Genomic DNA, 25,118 nt, shown 5'->3' on the forward strand with positions numbered 1-25,118 from the left:
AAAAAAAAAAAAAAAAAAAAAAAAAAAAAAAAAAAGAATAGAGAAGGTCAAAAGAACATTTGTTTGAAGGAGTGGACATTGTACATACTAAAAAGAATAACTGCTGTGACCAGGCGCAGTGGCTCACGCCTGTAATCCCTGCACTTTGGGAGGTTGAGGAGGGCAGATCACGAGGTCAGCAGATTGAGACCATCTTGGCCAACACGGTGAAACCCCAACTCTACTAAAAATACAAAAAAGTTAGCTGGGTGTAGTGGTGCATGCGTGTAATCCCAGCTACTCAGGAGGCTGAGGCATGAGAATCACTTGAACCCAGGAGGCTGAGGTTGCAGTGAGCAGAGATCACGTCACTGCATTCCAGCCTGGCAACGGAGTGAGACTGTCTCAAAAAAAAAAAAAAAAAGAAAGAAAAAAAAAGAATAGCAGCTCTGCCATCTTAGCCTGTTCTAGTCTATCCTAGCCTAGCATTCTGCCAGCCCAAAACCCAGAAGTAATCTGGAGAACATTGCCTTTATAAAATCACTGGTTCATTTTTAAAAACCTACTCCCGATGGTTTTGCATTTTCTGTGAATATCCTGGGTCATTATGATCTATATCTACATTTGGACTTTAACAATTAACAACTGTGGGATCTTAGACTATTTGTCAAGAATTTTAGAGGCCTCATTTCCTCCTTTGTATTATAATGTTGATAATGATAGTATAATTCATAGGATTATTTTGAAAATTAAGTGATTGCTTTGAATGGTGTCTGGCTGATAATAAAATCTCAATTAACATTTGTTTTTGTTGGTCTCAATATTATTAAAACAACTAAAAGAACCTAAGTGGAGGGAAAAACACACATGCTTTAAGTTAAACTTGTTTGATTATTTTTATAAGACCTTTGCTGAGTGTTTGAGGAGTCATCAATCACCTAGTTTCAAGTTGTGAGCTATCAATTGGAAGATAATATAGGAGACAGGCTCTCTAACATGTTGTTTTACTAAATATAATTATTTTTTTATTTTCTTATTTTATTTAAATTAGTAATGCTTTTCAAAACTTTAATCTAGCTAACCATATATCAGTATGGGCTCTTACATTAAAAATACAGCATCATTGATGATGTTCCTCATGGAAATATTCAGAATAGCCTGAAAAATGTCATATATCATAGAAGAGAGTCAACATGTCTTTATTTCACAAGGGGTATGGGTAAAAATAAATTTTAACAAGATAAAAATCTCATCTTCTTGTTATAGTAATCCATTTGAATGATTAAATTTCTTTTTATCAAATGGACATGTAGAGCATTCATCTTACGAAGTTGCAATTTTTTTCCAGAGGAGATAACATTTAGAATTTCATTAAGATTGAAGATCAAAACCACCAATTATTAAAATAACAAGGTTATTATTAATACTGTATATCCGAATAAAGACATAAAGGAAGAAAAATATCATATGAAAAATTAGTGACAGTCTGAAATAATTAGCTACCAATGGCCCCAGGACTTTGTAGCACATATAATATGAAATATTCCCTCCCCTCCTTTTCTGTTGCTACATAGCAGAAAACTATGTGAGTCTGTATTTATGACTGGTTGAATTGTTTTGATGAATATTTTATTTAAGTAATTGCTATGATCACTGAATTCAATGATATCACTGTTACATCAAGATATTAATCTTTATGCTACGTTTTGCAGAAAATTATATTATTTTCCACATCCGGAGTACTCTGACTCCATTTCCTACTCATTGTTAGATAATTATAATATAAATAACCTCTATAAAGAGCTACTATTTTCTTTATTCTATTTCTCTTACTCTTATTGAGGTCAAAATAGAATACAGAGACAAATCTCTAAATTTAACATTTTATTTGTGAATCACAGAATTGCAGTTTGGGGCATGCATACAGATCAGGCAGTCATCAGTATGTCTAAAGAACAAAGAAAATGTCGGGGTATTTATTTTAAAGAAATGCTACATATCCTTTTGAAAGAAATCTCTTTGTCACTAGAAAAGATTTTGGGAGCTGGAAAACTCTGATTAGGGAATGACAGTGGTAGGTAAAACTAGTCTTAGAGTTATAGAAGTTATTTCAGCAGATACTAAGTGAAACTGGTCTTAGGGTTACAGCAGGTAGTTTCAGCAGCTGGGTTTGTGGAGAAGTCAACTCATGCATGGAGCACTGCTAAGTGCCCTGGGTGCTTTTTTCCTCTGGCCTTTAGACTTTGATTTAGGTGAGTATGGCAAGAATGACCCAATTTGTATAATCAGCATTCACCCTCTTCTCTCCTTGTAATTACTTCAATATTCATGTCGATGAAACTGAAACATCTTGAGTCTCTGGTTTCATATCCTTCAGTGTTTCAATCCACTTAATGCCTCACTCATGATGGGATATGTCAGCACTTTGTCTTCCTTAAGTACTGACAATTAAAATATCAGACACCTAGCTTTGACTCTGTTTTCCTTCTCTTCATTCTTTCTATCTCACTTTGTCCCCTGGATTCTTACTTCTTGGTGTGGAGTCGCAGACCCTATCTAGGCAAGAGGGAGTGAGTTAGACAAAGGCATGAACACTAGGAGGGCACTTTAAGAGTCTGCCCACCACAATTTCATTGAATATACTTAACTGCCCCCTACCCCAGCTATCCTCACACCCAGTAGACTTTAAACAATTGGGCAGGGATGGTGGGCAGACACAGTGCTTGTTTTGCCTTATGCTATCTCTATCTCTGGCTTCTAGCAAAGTGTCTCATTAACTATTTTTGGATTATTAATATTGGAAACATAAGAAAACTCTAATAAGGCCTCCAAAAAGAAGGATAATTTAATCAAGAGCATAAACAATAGATATAGAGCCCCTAGTAACAAGTATCTACTATAGAGTTATTAAACCATTTTACTTTACTCAGCCCTACTTTTCACTTCTGCTCTTCCATTCAGTTTCCAGGGACTGAGCATCTCAGCTTCTGCTTTCCTGCTGTCTTCTGCTTTCCTGCTGTCTTGTTAAGATATGCAGTTTTACTCCCTCCTTCAACTTTGTTCTGGTTATGCCATCTTGATCACAGCTTCTTGCTTATGGTCAGTGTTCCTGATTATTTATTGAGCAGGACATTGGCCTAACTAGCTGTGCCCCTTTGGATGAGTCACTAACCACTTTAAGCCTTACTTTTCTCAAATCTAAAATGGTAGAAAGAATATTTACCTCAAAGTGGTATTGTAAAAATTAAGTGAGAATACAGGAAATGACTATGCCCATTTCCCAGCAAACATGTCTTAGTTTCTATCCATTTTTCCTTAGCAGCTAGCTGTGTAGAAGCTTTACTCAACGATTCCTTTTGAACAGGATTTTTTATTGGGACAGGAGCCAATAATTTGATTTGCCAGGCCATTCTTAAGTGTTCTGTGGGATTTTATAGCTTCCATACAGGGGTAATAGATCCACAGGAAATGGGGATGGGGAAAGACAATGAATGGCAAACAATTAGAATCTTCAGTGGATCTGGTTCAAGGTCCAGACGATCTCTTTGTGTCCTTTGTACGAAGCTGGTGGAAATATATGATTTCTTAAGTGAATAAATGCAAAAGAGAGAGATTAGCATGAAATAATGAGAGAGGCAACTTGGAAATTCTTTCTTTGTAAACAATCATATTGTACTTACACTTTTTCGGATATAAAGCACTTTTGTAACTTCAATAAATAAAACATTAATAAAACCCCGATGCCTTGACCACAGTTATGGAATCAGTTCTGAGTTCTTTTTTTCCAAGAACACATTTTACTCTTTGTGTAGTCCCTTGTTTCTTTCATATTTGGGTTATGAAAATGTCATCAGTATTTTCAAGCACAAGTTATTATTTCCTCCTGTGATACTGTGTTTGAACACTAGGTCTTTGATGTTTCTGTCAGATATACCCAGCAATCATCATAACTCATACCCTTGAATTTTTAATATCACTCCACAAACAGAAGTGTCAAGTATCCAGTTCTTTAGTGAATGCACAAAACATGAAAGAAAAGTTTGCAAAATAAGAAAAAAAATTGAAATACTGAAATATTGCTCCTGATTTTTGTTTTGATCCCATTGAAACTAAATGGGAAATACGTGTTGCATTTTATTTCATTGCTCTGTCTCACAGCCACTGTTTGCATCAGATTTTTAAAAAAGAAAATACCAAGGGCTACATTTTGAATCAGTTTCCACAGAAAGCATTATGTGCATAAAGTTTCATATATCATCTTTGATATGTAACTATAGGAGAAATAATTTTCTTTGGTAAATTTTCTTCTTTTCAAAAGACAAAAGATAAAATAATAGTCAATGGCCCTTATGGTTCTAAACTATGGTGAATGGATCTGATTCATTTAGGCTAGAACTCCTTCCTTATCTCCTCCTTTTTATGCAAACATTATCTTACCAGCCTTAATGGGGGAGACATAATATGTTTCCCTCAGTACTCAGCACAGGGCCATTCATGCTTGTGGAAAGAATGGGTTTTCAATATACATCATACAAACATTAGTACATTAAATAAGCTATTACTTTCTAAGATGATTTTGTTTTTCTACACAATTTAACTCATTAATATAGCTCAGTTATCTGTTCAAATTAACTTAAGGTAGCTCTCCAATCCTGATTCTTATATTTAATACAAAAACACTTCTTTATGGCCGGGCGCCATGGCTCACGCCTTTAATCCCAGGCAGGGGAATCACCTGAGGTCAGGAGTTTAAGGTCAGCCTGGCCAAGATGGTGAAACCCCATCTCTACTAAAAATGCAAAAAATACAAAAAATACAAAATAAATAAATACAATAGCCAGGTGTGGTGGCAGGTGCCTGTAATCCCAGCTATTCAGGAGGCTGAGGCAGATAATTGCTTGAACCCAGGAGGTGGAGGTTGCAGTGAGCTGAGATTGCGTCACTGCACTCCAGCCTGTGTGACAGAGTGAGACTCTTATCTGAAAACAAACAAACTAAAAACCACATCTTTACAAGACTTTGGTATTCACACTTCAAAATTTTGTCATTAATTTTGCTTGTCTACAGAAATTTGATTATTTTATTTTTTTCTGTAAACCAGATGATATGGGTTAGGTTAGGGTCTAACTGTGGAATATAAAGGGAGGAGTAGATAACAAGGCCATTAATGACTCGTAAGACTGAAAGTGAAGAGGGAAAAAACCTAATGGTGTCCAATTCAGATGTCTAAAACTACCTAACAAAGAATTGAGCGGATAAATAAATGTAAAAAAAAAAAAAGAGAAAAAACATGAATGCTCTGTTTGACATATTGTGTTTTAGACAGAGGCAGCACTAGAGAATAAGTCTTCTGACTTCTAATCAAAGACATTCTCCTATTACTTGATTAAGATCTTTCATGAACAAACATCACCTTCATTTACTTTAAACTTCCAGAAGACAAATTACTTAATATGCCTATCATTTTGACTAATTCATCAAAATCTAACAAAATCATTAGATGATAAGCTTCTACATTTCCTTCCCCATGCATTAATTTTCATCTGTAAGGTTTAAGATCAATACCAGATATATTCAAGTGAGGAGGGAATCTAACTAATGTTTACAATAAGCTTACCTTGACAGGCACTGTGCTAGAAACTTCACACTTTAACCATAACCCTATGAAGTTATAGATGAAAAAACTGGTGCCCAGCTCTCTACTGGTAGAAAGTTGTGGGATTGAGATTCAAGTCTCAGGTCCAGTAAAATCTTCCTTGTCACCTCTCAACATGGATAGTTCTAAATGTGTTGAAGCTGCTGGAGGAAATAAAAAATAAAGGCAGCATGGAATGGTGGCTCACACCTGTATTTCCAGCAATTTGGGAAGCCAAGACTGGTGGATCACTTGAGGTCAGGTGTTTGAGACCAGCCTGACCAACAGGGTGAAAACCTGTCTCTATTAAAAATACAAGAGTTAGCTGGGTGTGGTGGAGTGTGCCACTACTTTGGAGGCTGAGGCAGGAGAATCACTTTAACCCGGGAGGTGGAGGTTGCAGTGAGACAAGATGGCACCACTGCACCCCAGCCTGAGTGACAGAGCAAGACTCTATCTCAAAAATAAAACTAAAGGCAATATTCATTTTTCCTCCCAAGCATACAATACTATCTTTACTATCAACAATGTTTCCCAAATTCTAGTTAAACTAGGTACTACTAAGTTAAGTACTTAGGGTGATGAAATCATATCTCATTAGGTTTCACCTGGAGGGAAGTTAATCTGCCATCACCAGTATCTAACCCCCTCTACTAAAGGGGTCATTAGTATTATTTTCGTTGCTCAGGTGCTATCTGATCCAATGCATCATAGTCAAATCACCTCAAGGCTAACACAAATCGTGTTTTCTCTAAATGAAAACCAACACGAAATATCTTGCCCTAGCTTAAGCTAAGAGTGGGGCTTCCTGATAAGTAGGTCATCCAGACTCTAGGGATATGTTTTCCCCATGTTGGAGAACTGAAAGTCTACCCTGTAGTGGAGATGTGGGGCATTTGACAAGTGTAATAGATGATTCATGTCTGATACTAACAAATTCATTAATACTATGATGAAACTGCAGTCACAGATAGAGAGATCAGTCCTTCCCCCAGGCACTGTCTAACACTGCTTTAAAGGGTAGAAAGGGAAAGTGATCTACCTGGTTGTGTCTAAAGTTTGCTTACGCACGCTTTAAGAAGTACCTGTAGAGCTCCCATATGCCAGGTTGCATGTTAGGACCTAGGCATGCAAAGAGAAACAGAACAAGGCCCTGCTCATAAGAGTTTCCAGTGACCTAGAGGAACCAGAAAGAAAATAGTCTGGTCCTCTTTGTCAACAGGTCACATGTGTGTCTATAATAGAAGCGAGAACTTGATGAAAAAATAAGAAGAAAGGCTCAGTCATACATCAATAAATTTTCCAGGAAAGCAGAGATATACAAAGTTGTATATTTGCAATAGTATAAATATATATAGCATAAAATAGTAGAAATATACAAACCTTGTATATTTGAATAGTACATTATTTCCCAAGTATTTTTGTTATGATTACCAAAGAGAAAAAAACTGAAACTATTTAGGCTGGTGAAAAAGTAATTGTGGTTTTTGCCATGGAAAGTAATGACAAAAACTGTAATTACTTTTGCACCAACATGTAATATTTCTGGGTAGAGAATGATAAAGAAACTTCAGATTATTGGTTTACAAAGACCACTCTGAACAGAAAAGTTTGGAAAGCAAGGTAAAGTTTGCTGTAGCCTGAAGCCACAAGAACACATTGCTTTGTTTACGCTGTGTTCCGAGAATCCACAGAAGTCCTCAGAACCCAAATCACTGAAGCTGTAAGTAGTATCTAGAATCCTAATGGCTCTGGGAGGAAATATCCAAACTGCTGATTCACTGGTTATTCCCATATCAGAGGGTCTCCCCAAGTTGGAGGTTCTCCAAAATATAAAATGTTTCCTGCGAAAAAGGAGAACAGAAGAAAGCAGCTCTATCCCAGAAGGGGCTCTGGACTGGGCACAATGACTCATGCCTGTAATCCCAGCACTTTGGGAGGCTGAGATGGGTGGATCACCTGAGGTCCGGAGTTCGAGAGCAGCCTGGCCAATATGGCAAAGCTCCATCTCTACTAAAAATACAAAAAATTAGCTTGGCCTAGTGGTGCATGCCTGTAATCCCAGCTACTCGGGGGTTGAGGCAGGAGAATGGATTGAATCCAGGAAGTGGAGGTTGCAATGAGCCAAGATCATGCCACTGCACTCCAGCCTGGGCAACAGAGCATGACTCCATCTCAAAAAAAAAAAAAAAAAAAAAAAAAGAAAGGACTATGGAGTAGAAAGGCCCATGTATCTTTCCCATAATATTTTTCATAATTTTGTTTTATTTTTTACTGTATATATTTAAGGTCTATAACATGATGTATGGGATACATAGAAGCAGTAAAATGGTCACTGTAGTGAAGCAGATTAAGATATCCACCTTCACATAGTTACCCATTTTTTTTCTAGCAAGAACAGTGAAAATCTACTCATTTAGCATGAATCCCAAATGTAGTACAATTTTATTACCTATAGTCCTCATGCTGTACATTTGGAGCTCTAGACTTGTTTATCCTGCGTATCTGCTACTTTGTGTCCTCTGACCTATCTGTCTGCATTTTCTTCCCTCACACCTGTCTTTAGTAACCACTCTTTTGTTCTCTATCTCTGTGTATTTGAATTTTTTTTAGATTTCATACATAAGTGAGATCATGCAATTTTTCCATGTCTGGCTTTTTTCTTTCTTTCTTTTTTTTGTTATTAATTTTTTAGAGACAAAGTCTCACTATGTTGTCCAGGCTGGAGGATGATGGGTATTCACAGGTGCTATCACAGCACACTGCAGCCTTAAACTCCCAGGCTCAAGTGATCCTCCCACCTCAGCCTCCTACATAGCTGAGACTACAGGTGTGTACCACCACACCTGGCTCTGGCTTATTTTACTTAGCATAATGTACTCCAGGTTCATCTGTGTTGTGGTAAATGGCAAGACCTTATTCTTTTTTAGGGCTAAATAATACTTCTCTCTCTCTCTCTTTGTCTCTCTTTCTCTCTCTCTGTCTCTCTCTCTCTCTCTGTGTGTGTATGTGTGTGTGTATGTGTGTGTCCATAATATTTTCTTTTCCACTCATCTGTTGATGGACACTTAGGTTGATTCCATATCTTCGCAATTTTGGATATTCTGCAGTGAACAAGGGAGTGCAGATATCTTTACAAGGTGCTGATTTCATTTCCTTTGGGTATATGTCCAGTGGAGGAATTGCTAGGTCTTATAGTAGCTCTATTTTTAATTTCTAGAAATTTGATAATTTTAAAGAAAAGTTGCATATATAAATGTTATTAGGTCATGGACTTAAATGAGCAAATAATTTTATGTTCTTTTTTTTTTTTTGTCTATCTGAATTTAATTCTATCATGAACCCACATCTGTTTCTTGCAGGAAATTTTGTCTTGTAACTTCTAGGTAAGCTTAGTGAATTTCGTTGTTTTTCTCAGTAAATTCGGAGTTTAAGTTCTGTTGGTTCAGAGTTCTTTTCCTTTCCTCCACAGAATGACACTTAAGGTTGCAAAGGTTGATGATACACAGAACACTCAGGCATAGGTACGGGAGAGGCATCGGACCCATAGTCATTTCCTGGAGTACATTGAGATGTGCCTGTAACCTTTTGGTCAACTGCTCTCATTACCTGTGCATCCTCCGAGATGCATGTGAAACTGAAATGGCCTCATGCTGTTTATCCCAACCATCCCAAAGCTCCATTGGGGACTTGGGGTCTGCCAGTCACTTCTATACCCATCCCTGGGGGAGCAGGAATTTCAAAATAGTCTCTTGGGTCTCGGGGATATGATATGAACCTGGGTTTTAAATGGAGGTGCTATCACACACAGGTCCATTCTCCTAACATTCCTACACCAAGACTATGGCACCCATTTGGGGCCTGAAGAAATGATCTACGAACCTTTGGACTGAGTCTTAGAGCTGAGGGAACATGGCTCAGCCCGTTTCCATCATCAGGTCTTCTCAAACATATGTGGAGTTCCCACCGTCCCAGTCTCATCCCTTGTAATTTATCTAGCGGTATGGAGTACAGCCTGGCTAGGTATTAGGAACCTAAATCAGGTATGAATCTCATCCCTTTCTGAGGCTTCTCCTTCCTCAGCAGGAGCAAATTTGGTTTAATTTATGGGTTAGATCCACTGTTTCTTCAGTTGTCTTTTGTATGTGCTATTTATGGCATAAACTTTATGCTGGGCTATATGTAACACATGATTTGAGATCAAACGTGTCTATTGCAAATCAGAGGTCTTGGCTCTTAAAGAGAATTGTCTCTGCTCTAAGTTTCAGAAGTTTGTTTTGGAACTCAAAGCTAAAAATTAGAATTTTGGTTCTATATGCACCCTTTGGTGTTCTCCACTTAACAAATGACCCTGAAGCAATAAAATGTATTGATTCACTGTGGAGAAGAAAGTTGTGGAAAACTATTTGTAAATGATGAGCGAAATTCTTAATATATTTAAAGTTTTATCACCTTAAATGTCTTCCAAACAATATGCTATGAATAGAATGTCCCTGAATCCATACAGTTTTCAAATCAGAAGAAATGACAACATGAGATTTAATATAGCATAGAAAAACAGGAACCGATTTAAAACTCATCAGGTGTTTGTCTGTTTGTTGGTTGGTTTGTTTAGAGATAGGGTCTAGCTCTGTCACCCAGGCTGGACTGCAGCGGTGCGATCATAGATCTCTGTCATCTTGAGTTCCTGGGCTTAAGTGATTCTCCCACCTTAGTCTCCCAAGTAGGTGGGACTAAAGGTGTGTGTCACAATGTCTGGCTTTTTTTTTTTTTTTTTGAGATTGAGTCTCGCTCTGTCACCCAGGCTGGAGTGCAGTGGCCGGATCTCAGCTCACTGCAAGCTCCGCCTCCCGGGTTTACGCCATTCTCCTGCCTCAGCCTCCCAAGTAGATGGGACTAAAGGTGTGTGCCACAATGTCTAGCTGGGACTACAGGCGCCCGTCACCTCGCCCGGCTAGTTTTTTGTATTTTTTTTAGTAGAGATGGGGTTTCACCGTGTTAGCCAGGATGGTTTCGATCTCCTGACCTCGTGATCTGCCCCTCTCCGCCTCCCAAAGTGCTGGGATTACAGGCTTGAGCCACCGCGCCCATTTTTTTTTTTTTTTTTTTTCTAAGAGATATCTTGCTATGTTGTGGAAGCCAGTCTCCAACTCCTGGCTTCGAGCAGTCCTCCTGTCTTGGCCTCTCAGTGGATGGTAAGTTTTCTGATCAGATTTAGTGCTTTTCTGGAAAAATCATTAGACAACAATTCCGAAGCTAAATATTAAGTGTGTGCCTAAAAATTTAGCAAACTTAATGGAAAAGGTCCGCAGAACTCTTTTAAGATCAAACAGTACAATACTAAAAATAAAAATTCTAATGGAAAAAGAGGGTGTGGGGAAATCAAATCACTTATCCTATATGCATATTGGAGGTGGAAAGGACATACCTGGGGCATATGCAAAATTCTCAGGCGCCAAGTAGAGTGAATAAGTATGTGGTAATTATTCACAGTGTCAATGCATATAACTGAAAATATGATCAGTACTTAAATGTTGGATATAATATATTATATTATCAGGTCATGAGTTATGACCTGATAAAACCATCTGTATGTCCTTAAATGTCCTTAAATGCTAGATGTAAGCTTGGACATTTGTCTATGTTTATGTGAATGATAGTCCTTCTTTCTTCCTGAGGTTTTGTCCCTCCTTTATTTTGTTCTGTTTATGGAGATGATGTTCTGCATTAGGCAGGATCAGTGAAATATAAACATAGATTTGTGAGCGTATAAATGAGACTATCCAAAACATTTCCACTCAAATTAAGACTTTATATTTTGAGATACACTGGAATCAGTGATGTCAATTTGGAAGCTCAGATTTTCCTAGCAATGAATAATGCGGCTTAGACAGAATGTCCATTTCAACAGTGAAATTCATTGATAGGTTCTTTGAATTTAACTCCGTGGCTCGAGTTCAGTTTGGAGTAATGCCAGAGACATGTCTTTCCCCTAAGAATAGTCTATTTCCTCACACCTGAAACATATTCTTACCTCCTTTCCTTTTTTTCTCCAGACTGTTCAAAATCTGTCCTAAACAACAACTAATTCTAGAATATCGTTTTCTCTCAAAGTTCATTCTGTTGAAATATTTTAGCGAGTTAACATTTAAAATAAAGCTTGCCCTGAGGCTTTGAAAAGTGAAAATGGACATCTATATAGATAAAGGATCAAGTTTATTACTATCATGTAAAATTTTACAGTCAGTGATTATTTCCTTTGTAATAAGATGTATGTACTTCACCTCTGAGGCAAGACCTCATATTCAGCCATATTTCAAATTCTGTTTTTCACATAGATGCATATTTCAATATGTTAATATATAATTTAGGAAACAATTTGGTTATGTCTAATAGGATTACAAAATTCTTTTTTACATGTACACAATGCAGGTTGAGAATTTTCTAAGTGGACATGGATTTTATAAATCATTACCAGAAAAGTCTCAAGTACTTTATGCCTGTCTTCTAAGTCAATTCTTAATAATTTTCCAAGTAAAAATCCATTATGATTAGCTTGACATCTCATAAAAACAATTGTGTCGAAATTTTTTCCTCCCAGTTTACCCCCACTGATGTAGTTCAGTTATATGAACTGCTGTTTATATGAACTGTCTAATGACTTGAGAAATGTTTTGACTTGTGTTCTAACCATAACAAAAAGAAAATTAGAACTTTTGATAATTATGACTTTATGGTTTAGTTCCAGTTTATTTCTTATTTTTTTATTTTTATAACTTCACCTTTTATTTTAGATTCAGAGGGTACCTATGCAGGCTTATTACCTGGGTGTATTGTGTGATGCTGAAGTTCTGATCCTACTGATCCCGTCACCTAGGTACTGAGCACAGTACCAGTAGTTTTTCAGTTCTTGATCCCCTCCCTTTCTCCTGGCTTTAGTAGTCTGCAGTGTCTATTGTCACCATCCTTATGTCCACGTTCCCATCTTTATGTCCATGTTTAGCTCCTACTTATCAGTGAGAACATGTGATATTTGGTTTTCTATTGCTGCATTAATTTGCTTAGGATAATGGCTTCTAGTTGCATCCATGTTGCTGCAAAGGACATGCTTTCATTCCTTATTATGACTGTATAGTATTCCATTGTATATATGTACCATCTTTGTTTTATCCAACCCACCATTAATGAGCATCTCGGTTGATTCCATGTCTGCTATTGTGAGTAGTGCTGCAATGAACATACAAGTGCATGTGTCATTTTGGTAAAATAATTTATTTTATTTTGGATATGTACCCAATAATGAGATTGCTGGGTTGAATGGTATTTGTAAATTATTAGAGATATATCCAAACTGCTTTCCACATAGCTGAAAAAAATTTGCATTCCCACCAACAGCATGTAACTGTTCTCTTGTCTCCACAGGCTCACCAACATTGGTTGGTTGTTTTTTGACCTTTTCTCTTTTTTTTTTTTTTCTTTTATTGAGATGGAGTTTCACTCTTGTTGCCCAGGGTGGAGTGCAATGGTGTGATCTCAGCTCCCTGCAATCTCCGCCTCCTGGGTTCAAGCGATTCTCCTGCCTCACCCTCCCTAGTAGCTGGGATTACAGGCATGCACCACCACACTCAGCTAATTTTGTAGTTTTAGTAGAGACATGGTATCACCATGTTGGCCAGGCTGGTTTCAAACTCTTGACATCAGGTGATCCACCCGCCTTGGCCTCCCAAAGTGCTGGGATTACAGGCATAAGCCATCATGCCCAGCTGTTTTTTTGACCTTTTCGTAGTAGCCGTCCTGGCTGGTGTAAGATGGTATATCATTGTGGGTTTGATTTGCATCTTTCTGAGTGATATTGAGCATTTTTCATATGTTTGTTGACCAATTGTATGTCTTCTTGAGAAGCATCTATTCATGTCTTTTGCCCATATTTTAATGGGATTGTTTTTTGCTTATTCAATTGCTTAAGTTCCCTATAGATTCTGGATATTAGAACTTTGTCAGATGCATAGTTTGTAAATATTTTCTCCCATTCTGTAGGTTGTCTGTTTACTCTGTGGATAGTTTCTTTTGCAGTAAAGAAGCTCTTTGGTTTAATTAGGTCTCACTTGTCTATTTTTGTTTTTGTCACGATTGCTTTTGAGGACTCAGTCATAAATTCTTTGCCAAAGCTGATATCCAGAATGGTATTTCCTAGGTTTTCTTCTAACACTTTTATAGTTTTAGGTCTTACATTTAAGCTTTTAATCCATCTTGAGTTAATTTTTCTATGTGGTAAAAGGTAGGCGTCCAGTTTTATTCTTTTGCATATTGACAGCCAGTTATCCCAATACCATTTATTGAATAGAGAGTCTTTTTACGATTGCTTGTTTTGTCAACTTGGTCAAAGATCAGATGACTGTTATCGTGCAACTTTATTTCTGGATTCTCTGTCCTGTCCCTTTGGTCTATGTGTCTGTTTTTGTAGCAGTACCATGCCATTTTGATTACTGTAGCCTTATAGTATAGTTTGAAGTCAAGTCATGTGATGCCACCAGCTTTGTTATTTCTGCTTAGGATTGCTTTGTCTATTTGGGCTCTTTTTTGGTTCTATATATATTTTAGAATAGTTTTTTTCTAGTTCTGTGAAAACATAATGTTGGTAGCTTTGTATAGGAATAGTGTTGAATCTGTAAATTGCTTTGAACAATATAGCCATTTTAGCAATATTGATTCTTCCTGTCCATGAGCAAGGAATGTTTTTCCATTTGTGTCATCTCTCATTTCTTTTGGCAGAGTTTTGTAGTTCTCCTTGTAAAGATTCATTCCTTGGTTAGATGTATTCCTAGGTATTTTATTTATTTATTTTTTCAGGTACTGTAAATGGGATTGTATTATTGATTTTGTTCTCAATTTGATTGTTATCGATGAATAGAAGTGCTACTGATTTTTTTTAACATTGATTTTGTGGCTTGAAACTTTACTGAAGTTGTTTATCAGTTTCAGGGCCCTTTTGGCAGATTCTTTAGGGTGTTCTAGGTATAGAAGCACATCATCAGTTGAGAGAAATAATTTAACTTCTTTTCCTGTCTGAATGATTTTTATTTATTTCTCTTGCTTGATTGCTCTAAGAATTTCAGTAATATGTTCAGCAGCAGTGGTTAAAGTGGGCATCCTTGTCTTGTTCCAATCTTAGAAAAAAGGCTTTCGATTTTTCCCTGTTCAATTTGATATAAGCTGTGGGTTTGTCATCTATGGCCTTTATGTTATTGAGGTGTATTGCTTCTATAACCAATTTGTTAAGAATATTTATTATGAAGGTATGTTAAATTTTATTAAGGGCCTTTTTAGCACCTATTGAAATGATCATAGGGTTTTTGTCCTAGACTGTGTTCATATGATTATGACATTTACTGGTTTGTGTGTGTTGATGGTTCAAGGATGTTGGATGCAACATCCTTGCATCCCTGGGATGAATGCCTCTTAATCATGGTGAATAATATTTTTAATGTGTTGTTTGAATCGGGTTTCTAGTATTTTGTTAAAGATTTTAGCAACTGTATTCATCAGGGATATTGCCCAGTAGTTTTCTTTTTCTCTTGCTATGTCCTTGTCTGCTATTGGTATCAGGGTAATGCTGATCTCATGGAATGAGTTTGAAAGTATTCCCTCCTCTTAAATTTTTGAGATGGTTTGAGAAGAATTGGTATTAGTTCTTCTTTAAGTGTTTGGTAGAACTTATTAGTGAATCCATCACATCTTTGGATTTTCTTTAATGGGAGACTTTTTATTATTGCTTCAATCTTCTTACTGTTTCTTCATAGTTCAACCCTGGTAGGTCGTGTGCGTCCAGGAATTTATTAATTTCTTCCAGGTTTTTCAATTTGTTGCATATAGCTGTTCATATTAGTCTGTAATTATCCTTTGTATTTCTGTGGTATCAGTTGTAATGTTCCCTTTTTGTCTGTGTTTTTATTTATTTAGGTCTTCTTTTTTCTTAGTCTGGCTAAAGGTTTGCCAATTTTGTTTATCCTTAAAAAAAAAAAAACACAGCATTTAGTTTTGCTGATCTTTTATATTTGTTTTGTTCTCAATTTTATTTATTTCTACTCTGATCTTTATTCTTTCCTTCCTTCTACTAATTTTGGGTTTGGTTTGTTCTTGCTTTTCTAGTTCCTTGAGGTGCATCATTAGGATTTTTATTTGAAATCTTTCTACTTTTTGGATGTAGGCATTTATTGCCATAAACTTTCCTCTTGTACTGATTTTGCTGTATCCTGTAGGTTCTGGTGTGCTATGTTTCAATTTTCGTTTCTTTCAAGAAATTTTTAAATTTCCTTCTTACTTTCTTCATTGACTCAGTTGTTCAGGAGCATGTTGCTTAATTTCCATGTATTTGTACAGTTTCCAAAGTTCCTTTTGTAACTCATTTCTAGTTTTATTCCCTTATGATCAGAAAATATACTTGATATGATTGCAACATTTTAAAAGTTGTTGAGAGTTGTTTTGTGGCCTAACATATGGTCTATCCTAGAGAATGTTCTAGGTGCTGAGGAGAAAAATGTGTCTGCTAAAAGAGTTGAATGAAATATTCTGTATCTGTTAGGTCCATTTGGTAGACTATAGTTTAACTTTGATATTTCTTTGTTGGTTTTCTTTGTAGACAATTTGTAGGTTCCTTTTGATCTTGGACTATTACTAAACAGATGCACTTGATTATAATTATACATAATTTACTTCATATTTATTTAAATACTTCTGGAGATTAAAATTCCAGAAGTGAATTTCCTAGGTCAATGGTGTTTGTCTTTATAACTTTGGTAGCTATTGTTCATTTATTTTCACAGAGGTGCATCACATTATACTCCCAAAGTAATACATGGAAGTTAGCCTTTACCCACAGCCACACCAATAGAGTACATAATCAGATTTTTGCATTTTTGCCAATCTGAGAGGTGAACAATGGTATCGCAATGTAGTTTTATTTTGTGTTGATATTAATAGTAATTGGAGAGATTTTCTTTTTAACTTTTAAGAACTATTTGTTTTTCTTTTCTGTAAATGGTCTATTCATATCCTTTGGTCTTTTTTCTTAGATTTTTATTTTTGCCTTATTGATCTCTATATACTCTTGTACTAGAAAGATTAACCCTTTGTAATATGAGCTGCAGAGGATTTTTTAAAAATATGTTGTTGCTTGATAGGACTTTCTCTTCTGATTTGTTGGTCTACAGAATTGATCCTGAGTTTCTCTAGCTTTATTAGTATGATGAGTTATATATTAACTGATTTCATAACAAATTACCACATTGTTTCCATTTTGGAGTTTTACGACATTTAATATCTTGTTGAAATACTTCACTTCATTGTTCTTGTTTTTCAGAGATTTCTTAATATTATTTGTTTTCCCAAATAACATTAGAATAAGCTTTTCTGCTTCCTAAATAAAAACCTATTTTTACTGGTGTATAGGCCTTTCTCACATTGCTATAAAGAAATACTTGATACTGGGTAATTTACAAAGAAAAGAGGTTTAATTGGCTCATGATTCTGCAGGTTGTACAGGAAGCATGGTGCTGGAATCTGCTCGGCTTTCGTAGAGGTCTTGGGAAACTTATAATCATGGCAGGAGGCAAATAGGGGGCAGGCACCTCACATGGCAGGCCAAGAGAGCAAGGAATGAGATGCTACACACTTTTAAACGACCAGAAATCGTTTGACCAGAACTCACACACGATTGCAAGGACAGTACCAAGAGGGATGGTGCTAAACCATTCATGAAAAATCCATCCCCATGATCCAATCAATTTCCACCTTCGACATTGGGAATTACATTTCAATATGAGATTTGGGCAGGGACACAAACACATATCCACATTTTATCACCTGAAATCATGTTAAAATTGTGCATCAATTTAAGGATAATTGACATTTTCTTGATATTAAATATTATTCAAGTATTTTTGTTGTTCAGGAATGTAGGTCTTGAAATTTTTTTGGTAATACATAAATTTGTTGCAATTTTAGATTTCAGATATTTGTTTCTTTTTTTTTTTTTTTTTTTTTTTTTTTGAGGCGGAGTCTTGCTCTGTCGCCCGGACTAGAGTGCAATGGCCGGATCTCAGCTCACTGCAAGCTCCGCCTCCCGGGTTTACGCCATTCTCCTGCCTCAGCCTCCCGAGTAGCTGAGACTACAGGCGCCCGCCACCTCGCCCGGCTAGTTTTTTGTATTTTTTAGTAGAGACGGGGTTTCACCGTGTTAGCCAGGATGGTCTTGATCTCCTGACCTCGTGATCCGCCCGTCTCGGCCTCCCAAAGTGCTGGGATTACAGGCTTGAGCCACCGTGCCCGGCCCAGATATTTGTTTCTTATATTAATTTTCCACCAGACTACCATATTAATGTATCCAAATATTAATATCAAGTAAAAAATTATGTAACTTGAAAGTATGGTAGTAATAATTTGCATCTTCTTTCCTATTTTTATATCTGCCAAATCTTGGTATTAATGAAAGTAACTATGGTGTTGCTAAATCTGAGTTTGACTTTCAGGATGAGATTGCTGTATTTCATTACATTAAGTATCTTTCTACCATTGTTTTCTTTAGTTTTTTTAAAACTTAAGAATAAGAATGTTGTAAATGTCTTTACAGGGTTTAAGGAGATAATCTTCTTGTTTTTCCCTTAGCTTTATTAATAAAATGAATTGTATATTAATAAATTTGCTAGTATGGACCCGTTTTTGATCTATGTGAACCCTGCTGTTCATAATGTGTTACTATTTAATATGCTGTTAGAATCCATTGGCAGTATTTTATGATTTTTGCATTAACTTTTTAAGACTGAATATTTTGTGCATGCAATCCTAACCTAGTTTAATATTAATATTATAATGTCATCACAAAAAAATGGTAATATCTCCCATGCCTCTTTTTTGATTTGGTTTTTGTTTTCTATGCACTGAGCTAGTTTAAATAGCATTGGAATTATCTACTAAAAGGTATTGATAGAATTTCCCCATGTGATTACCTTCTTTTGTGAGTTTCAGATGTTTAAGCTTTTTCTCTATTTCTCCTGTTAAAATCTATTAGTTTCCATTTTTGTTCCTTTCTGGGATTAGGTTGAATAAGTAATATTCTCCCAGAAAATTATTCATTTAATCTAAATTTGTAAATTAATTTAAGCAATGCCTCTCTTATGATGTGCTTATTTTTCCCTATTTTGTGAATATCATCGGCATATGTTTTTCTTTTCATAGCTATACCTTCTTGTGTTTTCTTGATTAATTGGTATTCCTCTCCCTCACCACAACAAACTTGATTTATGTATCAATGTAACTGTCATTTTATGTTTTCTAACGATTAATTTCAGCTTTTTTCTTTGTTAATTACATACTGCTCTTTATTTAGATTCGTATCATGTACTTTTATAACACTTTTTAGTCTTATTATTGATTTATCTACTTTCTTTCTAATTTTTAAATTGATCTACAGTTTAAAGCTATGAATTTGTTCTCTCTGCACTGTTTTGGCAATTTCCCAAAAGTCTTGATCTGGAGCTTTTAAAAATCATTCTTACAAAGGAAATTTTACCAATTCAGTTTGTATCTCTCTTTATCCTAAAAGTAATTTCAGATAAATTTACTTTAAACTTGCCAGGTAATTGAGTCTTTTCATTTTCTGAGTTTTTAAATTGATTTTTAGTCTTATTGGATTATACTCAGATACTATGGTCAGCAATATATACATTTTGGAGATATTAAAGATTTTGTGTAGTTATAGTCAACATTTTATGAGTATTTCTTTTGAAAGCTATAATCTTTATTTCAAGTCACCGCTTTAAACATTTATGTTAGATTTACCATCTTAATTGATATATTTGTCCACTTGATCTGTCATGGACTTAGAGAGGTTAATAAAACTTCTGCCACAGGATATTTCTCTCTCCTTATAGTCTCTGTAATGTTTGCTTTATGAGTGTTGGTGTGGCATTATGTTATGAACAGCATTTCATAACTGTTTTATCTTTATTGTGAATTTTTCAAATTATTAACAAAACTATCAAGTGATAACAGATTAGGTAGAAGGAAGAGGAAAGCTGCTAAATCTATAATTGTTCATGGAAGAGAACTAGTAGAATAAAGGAAAAGAAAAATTTAAATTAAAACCTTAAATGTCAAAGTACTAAATAAAAAATAATGAAAAAAGCAAATCATCTCATGTTGAAAGACTTTTCAAAAAAACTTTAGAAATAGAAAATATGACATTAAATGACATTGAATTAAGACCAGACATATTTGTCAAAGTAATAAATATCAATAGATTTAATTCACATATTGAAAGATAAAGTCATCAGATTGTACTACAAAGCAGAGGCTCAATTAAAATAAATAACTCAGAAAAAATAGAATAAAAGGATGAGCAAAAGTATAGAAATTGGAAAATAAAGTAAGATGCAATCTTTATATATGACAAGTGGAATTCAGACCAAAAAAATGATAAGAAGGATACTTTTGTCAGTAATTTTAACTTTCTTGATATTCACTTTGTATTCTTAGATTTGATTATACTTGTTTTACCTGATCATGTTTAAATTATGGATAGTAAGTAAAACTTCGTTAACGCCCCTATTTGTTTAGTTGTTTATTTTTACACTTTCACATGTCATTTCCTATTTACTATTGCCTTAATCTCCACATTTGTTTAGTCTCATTCCTATAATTAAATACATTCAATAGTCATAATATGTCATTTTGTTATAGTTTCACCAGTCATCTCTTGGCTAACTTAAGTGCCTTTTCAGGTAATGAAGAATTCATGGGAAAAATATTAGCTGAACACTTGCTTGATCAATATCAGTAAAACTTATACAATTTGACTAGTCAAACATAGCATTCATGTATCATGTGTTTTTTTCTCTGTGTATTATACAGGTATTTCTATATTAGTCTCTGTCATTGAATGGTTGCATTTGATACATTTGAAGCCAATCTGACATTTCTTTCTTTATTCTCACTTAACCCTTTCTTGAGTGGAACTTCAATTTTTTCTCTATCCTTAAAATCCAAAAATTTTAATAGGCAGTAACCAAAATTGACCATTCTGAATTAATTCCTCCCAACTAACTCAGAGAATGTTGCATTTTTTCAATGTAGATTCAAATCATTTTTATTTCCTCAAAGTTATCTTGAATTATAACTTTAAAAAATTTCTTCTCATGCTTTCCTTCTTTAGAAACTCATTCTGATTATGATGGAACTTATTTATCTGTTTACTAAATTTGTCATTTTCTCTCTAAACTATTTAAAATATATCTCTTTATTTTTTCTCACAACTATCTTTTGTCCCTTGCTAGTTTTTCTACAGTATCCTGCCTTTCTTGCAGTTTTTCAAATCTTTTTTTCTTTGTTTTATGTGTTTTATTTTTTTTTTCTAATTCTTTCCTGATTTCTGCATGCTCATTTTCATCCCTCCTATTGTTAAGATATGTTAATCCTATTCCTACATTTTTACTTGGCTTTTTCTAAACACATGGAATATTATTTCATTATGCTTCTGTTGTTTTCTTTATGTATTCATTTTTATTACATTTCTCATCCACTTTTAAGCAGTCTTTTCCTGCTGCATATTTTTCATTTTTGTAGATTTCTCCCATTTTTCGTGGAAAATCTTTGTGTTGGTATTAATACTCAGTTCTTTTTTCATTGTTCATCACTGAATATGTTGAATTTTCCTGGATTAGCAATTTGGGGAAGGTACCTAAGAAGGAGGCTAGGAGAGAAAGGGTACAGTAGCCCTTCAGATTTTTCATTTGCTCACTACTTCCATCACTTAGGGGTCCTGTTGATTCTTTCTATGGATGTGCCTCCTTTTTCTGCAGGATGCATAATATAACCGCTGCTCTAAAAATGGCCCTGCTCTCTTGTATTCTATATCCTTAATTGTATCAAGGGTGTAGCTTTTGAAATTCAAATTGGGCACCTTGTTTTTATTTTAGATAATTTTTTTTTAAACTGGAACTTCAGTAGATATTCCATCACTTGAGCTTTTACCACTCTTTTCTGATTTTTTTTCAGTTCCTCCTATGCAGATTCCACCCAATGTCGTCATTATAGGCAGAAGAACCAATGGGGACAAAAAGAGAGGATCATTAGGTTCTCATAATGAATTACTTGAAATGAGAGAATAAATATTAGAAGTAAGGTTTCAAAGGTATGCCTGGGCTGGTACACTATGAATTTTAATAAGTTAATGAGAACTGTATGTTTTTAAGTGATAGATTTTTAAAAATTAATCATTTTGCATAATTAATCAGACTCTGCTAATTAATTCTATAAAACTATATGCAAAATACATAAAATATTTTTGAAATTAAAATAAATTTGGACTAATAAAGAGGAGTTAAAATGATAATTAGAACCTTTCATTGATGCAACAACAATATGTGCTCTTTAAGAAAAATCTGGAAAATATAGATAGGAATAAAGCATAAATTAAAATATATAACATTTTGGCCATAGTTAAATATACATACATACATGTTATTGTTTTAAAACTAGAATCACACTCAAAATATTGTGATCTCCATTGTAATCTTTTTGTATATATATATATATATATATATATATATATATATATTCTTTTAAATAGGATTTTTATAATGACTGTAGAGTATCCCTTCACATGCAATGGTGTAATTTGTTTCTATCAGTTCTCCATTACAAGATATTCAGGTGGTTTTGACTCTGAAAATTGTATTGTGTTAATTGTCCTAATGAAGCAGGATATTTCCCTGACCCCTTCTCGGAACTCGTGACAGGGATGCCTCGTTTACTCAGCCCGCTCGCTGCTCTCAACTCCTCGCGGGAGAGAGTGCACGAGCGAACGAGTACGGGAGCTGGAATGAATGAGTGCTGAAATCGGCCGGCCACTTCGGTGCTGGTAGGATCCAGCTCCACGCACTCGGACCTGCAGCGTTCCACCCTTCGTGGGAGGGAGCGCACAGGTGAGCCGGTGTAGGAACTGGTCCCACGCTTTAGAACCGGCAGGAGTGAACTCCATGCAGGCCCCACAGCAGAGTCCAAGCGGGGGTGCCTGCGACTCTCAAAGCCCCAGAGAGCATGTTACTGTGCTCTTTTAGCTCTGCTGTCCGCAGGCGGCATAAGTGTTAATAGCCCAGTGGGGCCTCTGCCTTTTCACACGAGGCAGGTGCCTTCCACCAGCTAGGGCAAAGGGCCAGTGTTGCGCCAGATTCCTCTCGAAGTTACGCTGTCAAGCTTTCCCCCTGAAGTCAAGCCACTTCTCTCCTATGCCTAGCTGTATCCTGTCTACTGGCTGAGTCTTGGATTTATACAGGCACAGGATGGGGCGGGGTGGGGCCATGGGTGGTTTAGGAAAAGGCAACATTTCAGCGGGAAAATGGGGATTAGAAGTTCTCACCTGGGCTATGGTTTCAGGTTTTTCAGCTTCAGGGTGGGAATTCCTGGGGACCCACTCTTTTCTGCCTAGATTTTCTCTGCCCACTGTTCCTTATCACTAGTACACAAATCTTGGTGTACTTCAAATAGTGTAATCCAAATAGTGTAATCCAATTTAGATAAATTGGAAGGAGTAAAATTTCTGGGACAGAAAACAATGCATATTTCCCATATATCTTCTTAAATTATCCTCTAGAAAGATTTTATTACTTATTTATTATCATCATTCAACAAGTGGCTGATTTCCTTTTCTTTGAATCTTTAATGAAAATAAGCATAATTTTAAATCATTTTGCAGATTTGATATATAAAATATGGTCTCATCTTTATAGTGTGAAACATTAGTGAGATTGAGGTGTTTTTGTTTGTTTTGTTTCCTTTTCCTGAATTCATGGGGCACAGACATTTCTCCTTTATAAACTGCCTGTCGGTGCTCTGTGGCTGGGTTGCTCTTGGTACATTGTCCTTTTTCTGTGTAAAAACTCTTAGTAAAAACTCTTTCATATGGGACAGATATCACTCCTCTTCCCCATCTGGTTTGCCTTGCAATTTTGTCTGTCTTTTTAATACAGAATTTTAAATGTTTATAAATCTGTTGGTATGTTCCTTTGAATTTTCTTCTGTTTTATACTTAGAAATTTCTGTTTTGAAAATCATGAGTATGTAAATATAATTTTTTCATTTTTGCATTTTGGAAATGTCATAATTAAGAGGTGATAATTGTGACATGATCTGAGGACTGTTTCTGTATTTACTATCATATCTCATTTGTCTCACTGATATATCTTTTACTAGAATTAGTCTCGTGTACTGCACTTTATAATATGCTATATTATATAAAACATATAAGATACTATTACAAGATAATGTAGCATATTCCTCGCTATACTTTTCTATTTCAAAATTTACTGTGTTCACCCATATATTCTATATAAATTTTAAAACATTTTGTCATGTCCCAAAAAATAGTGCCTTGGAATTTTTATTTTGACATTACTAAAACTAAAATATTATTTAGGGATAATTGATTAGAAGCAACATGATATTTCTCTCATTTTTTTTTATATTTTCTCTAAATTGTTTTGTAGTCTTTTTCATCTAATATCACATGTATGATTTTTCCTATATATTTTGTATTTTATGTCTGGCTTATTTTACATTCTTTTTTTTTTTTTTTTTTTTTTTTGAAACGGAGTCTCACTCTGTCATCCAGGACGGAGTGCAGTGACACCTTCTCGGCTCACTGCAACCAATTCTGCCTCAGTCACCTCTTTAGCTGGGACTACAGGTGTGCACCACCATGCCTGTCTAACTTTTGTATTTTTAGTAGAGACGGGGTTTCACCATGTTGTTCAGGCTGGTCTCGAACTCCTGACCTCGTGATCCACCCACCTTGGCCTCCCAAAGTGCTGGGACTACAGGCGTGAGGCCGGGGGCGGTGGCTCACGCCTGCAATCCCAGCAGTTTGGGAGGCCCAGGCGGGCCGATCACCTGAGGTTGGGAGTTCAAGACCAGTCTGACCAACATGGAGAAACCCCATCCCTACTAAAAATACAAAAAAGTTAGCTGGGCGTGGTGGCACGTGCCTGCAATTCCAGCTACTTGAGAGACTGAGGCAGAAGAATTATTTGAACCTGGAAGGCGGAGGTTGTGATGAGCTGAGATCACGCCATTGCACTCCAGCCTGGGCAACAAGAGTGAAATTCTGTCTAAAAAACAAAAACAAAAACAAAACAAAACAAAACAAAAACAATACGAAAATTATTCTACTACAAAGACACATGCACACGTATGTTTATTGCAGCACTATTCACAATAGCAAAGACTTGGAATCAACCCAAATGTCCATCAGTGACAGACTGGATTAAGAAAATGTGGCACATATACACCATGGAATACTATGCAGCCATAAAAAAGGATGAGTTTGCGTCCTTTGTAGGGACATGGATGCAGCTGGAAACCATCATTCTTAGCAAACTATCACAAGAAGAGAAAACCAAACACCACATGTTCTCACTCATAGGTGGGAACTGAACAATGAGCTCACTTGGAC

At 35.7% G+C, this 25,118-nt stretch overlaps 1 protein-coding gene across 3 annotated transcripts in view; it reads left to right on the plus strand.

Annotated features, from left to right (window-relative positions):
* KYNU (kynureninase) overlaps positions 1 to 21,801 on the plus strand; it is a 157,050-nt gene extending 135,249 nt beyond the window's left edge. For all 3 annotated transcript variants that reach the window (XM_026453891.2, XM_026453898.2, XM_026453892.2), the window contains one exon: positions 21,665 to 21,801. In XM_026453891.2, coding sequence (XP_026309676.1) covers positions 21,665 to 21,752 — 88 coding nt within the window. In that variant the 3' untranslated portion in view covers positions 21,753 to 21,801. The remainder of the gene's footprint in view (positions 1 to 21,664) is intronic.
* The last annotated feature ends 3,317 nt before the right edge of the window (positions 21,802 to 25,118 follow it).

Source organism: Piliocolobus tephrosceles, chromosome 11 (genome assembly GCF_002776525.5).
Source record: "Piliocolobus tephrosceles isolate RC106 chromosome 11, ASM277652v3, whole genome shotgun sequence".
In the NCBI taxonomy this organism is placed as follows: domain Eukaryota; kingdom Metazoa; phylum Chordata; class Mammalia; order Primates; family Cercopithecidae; genus Piliocolobus; species Piliocolobus tephrosceles.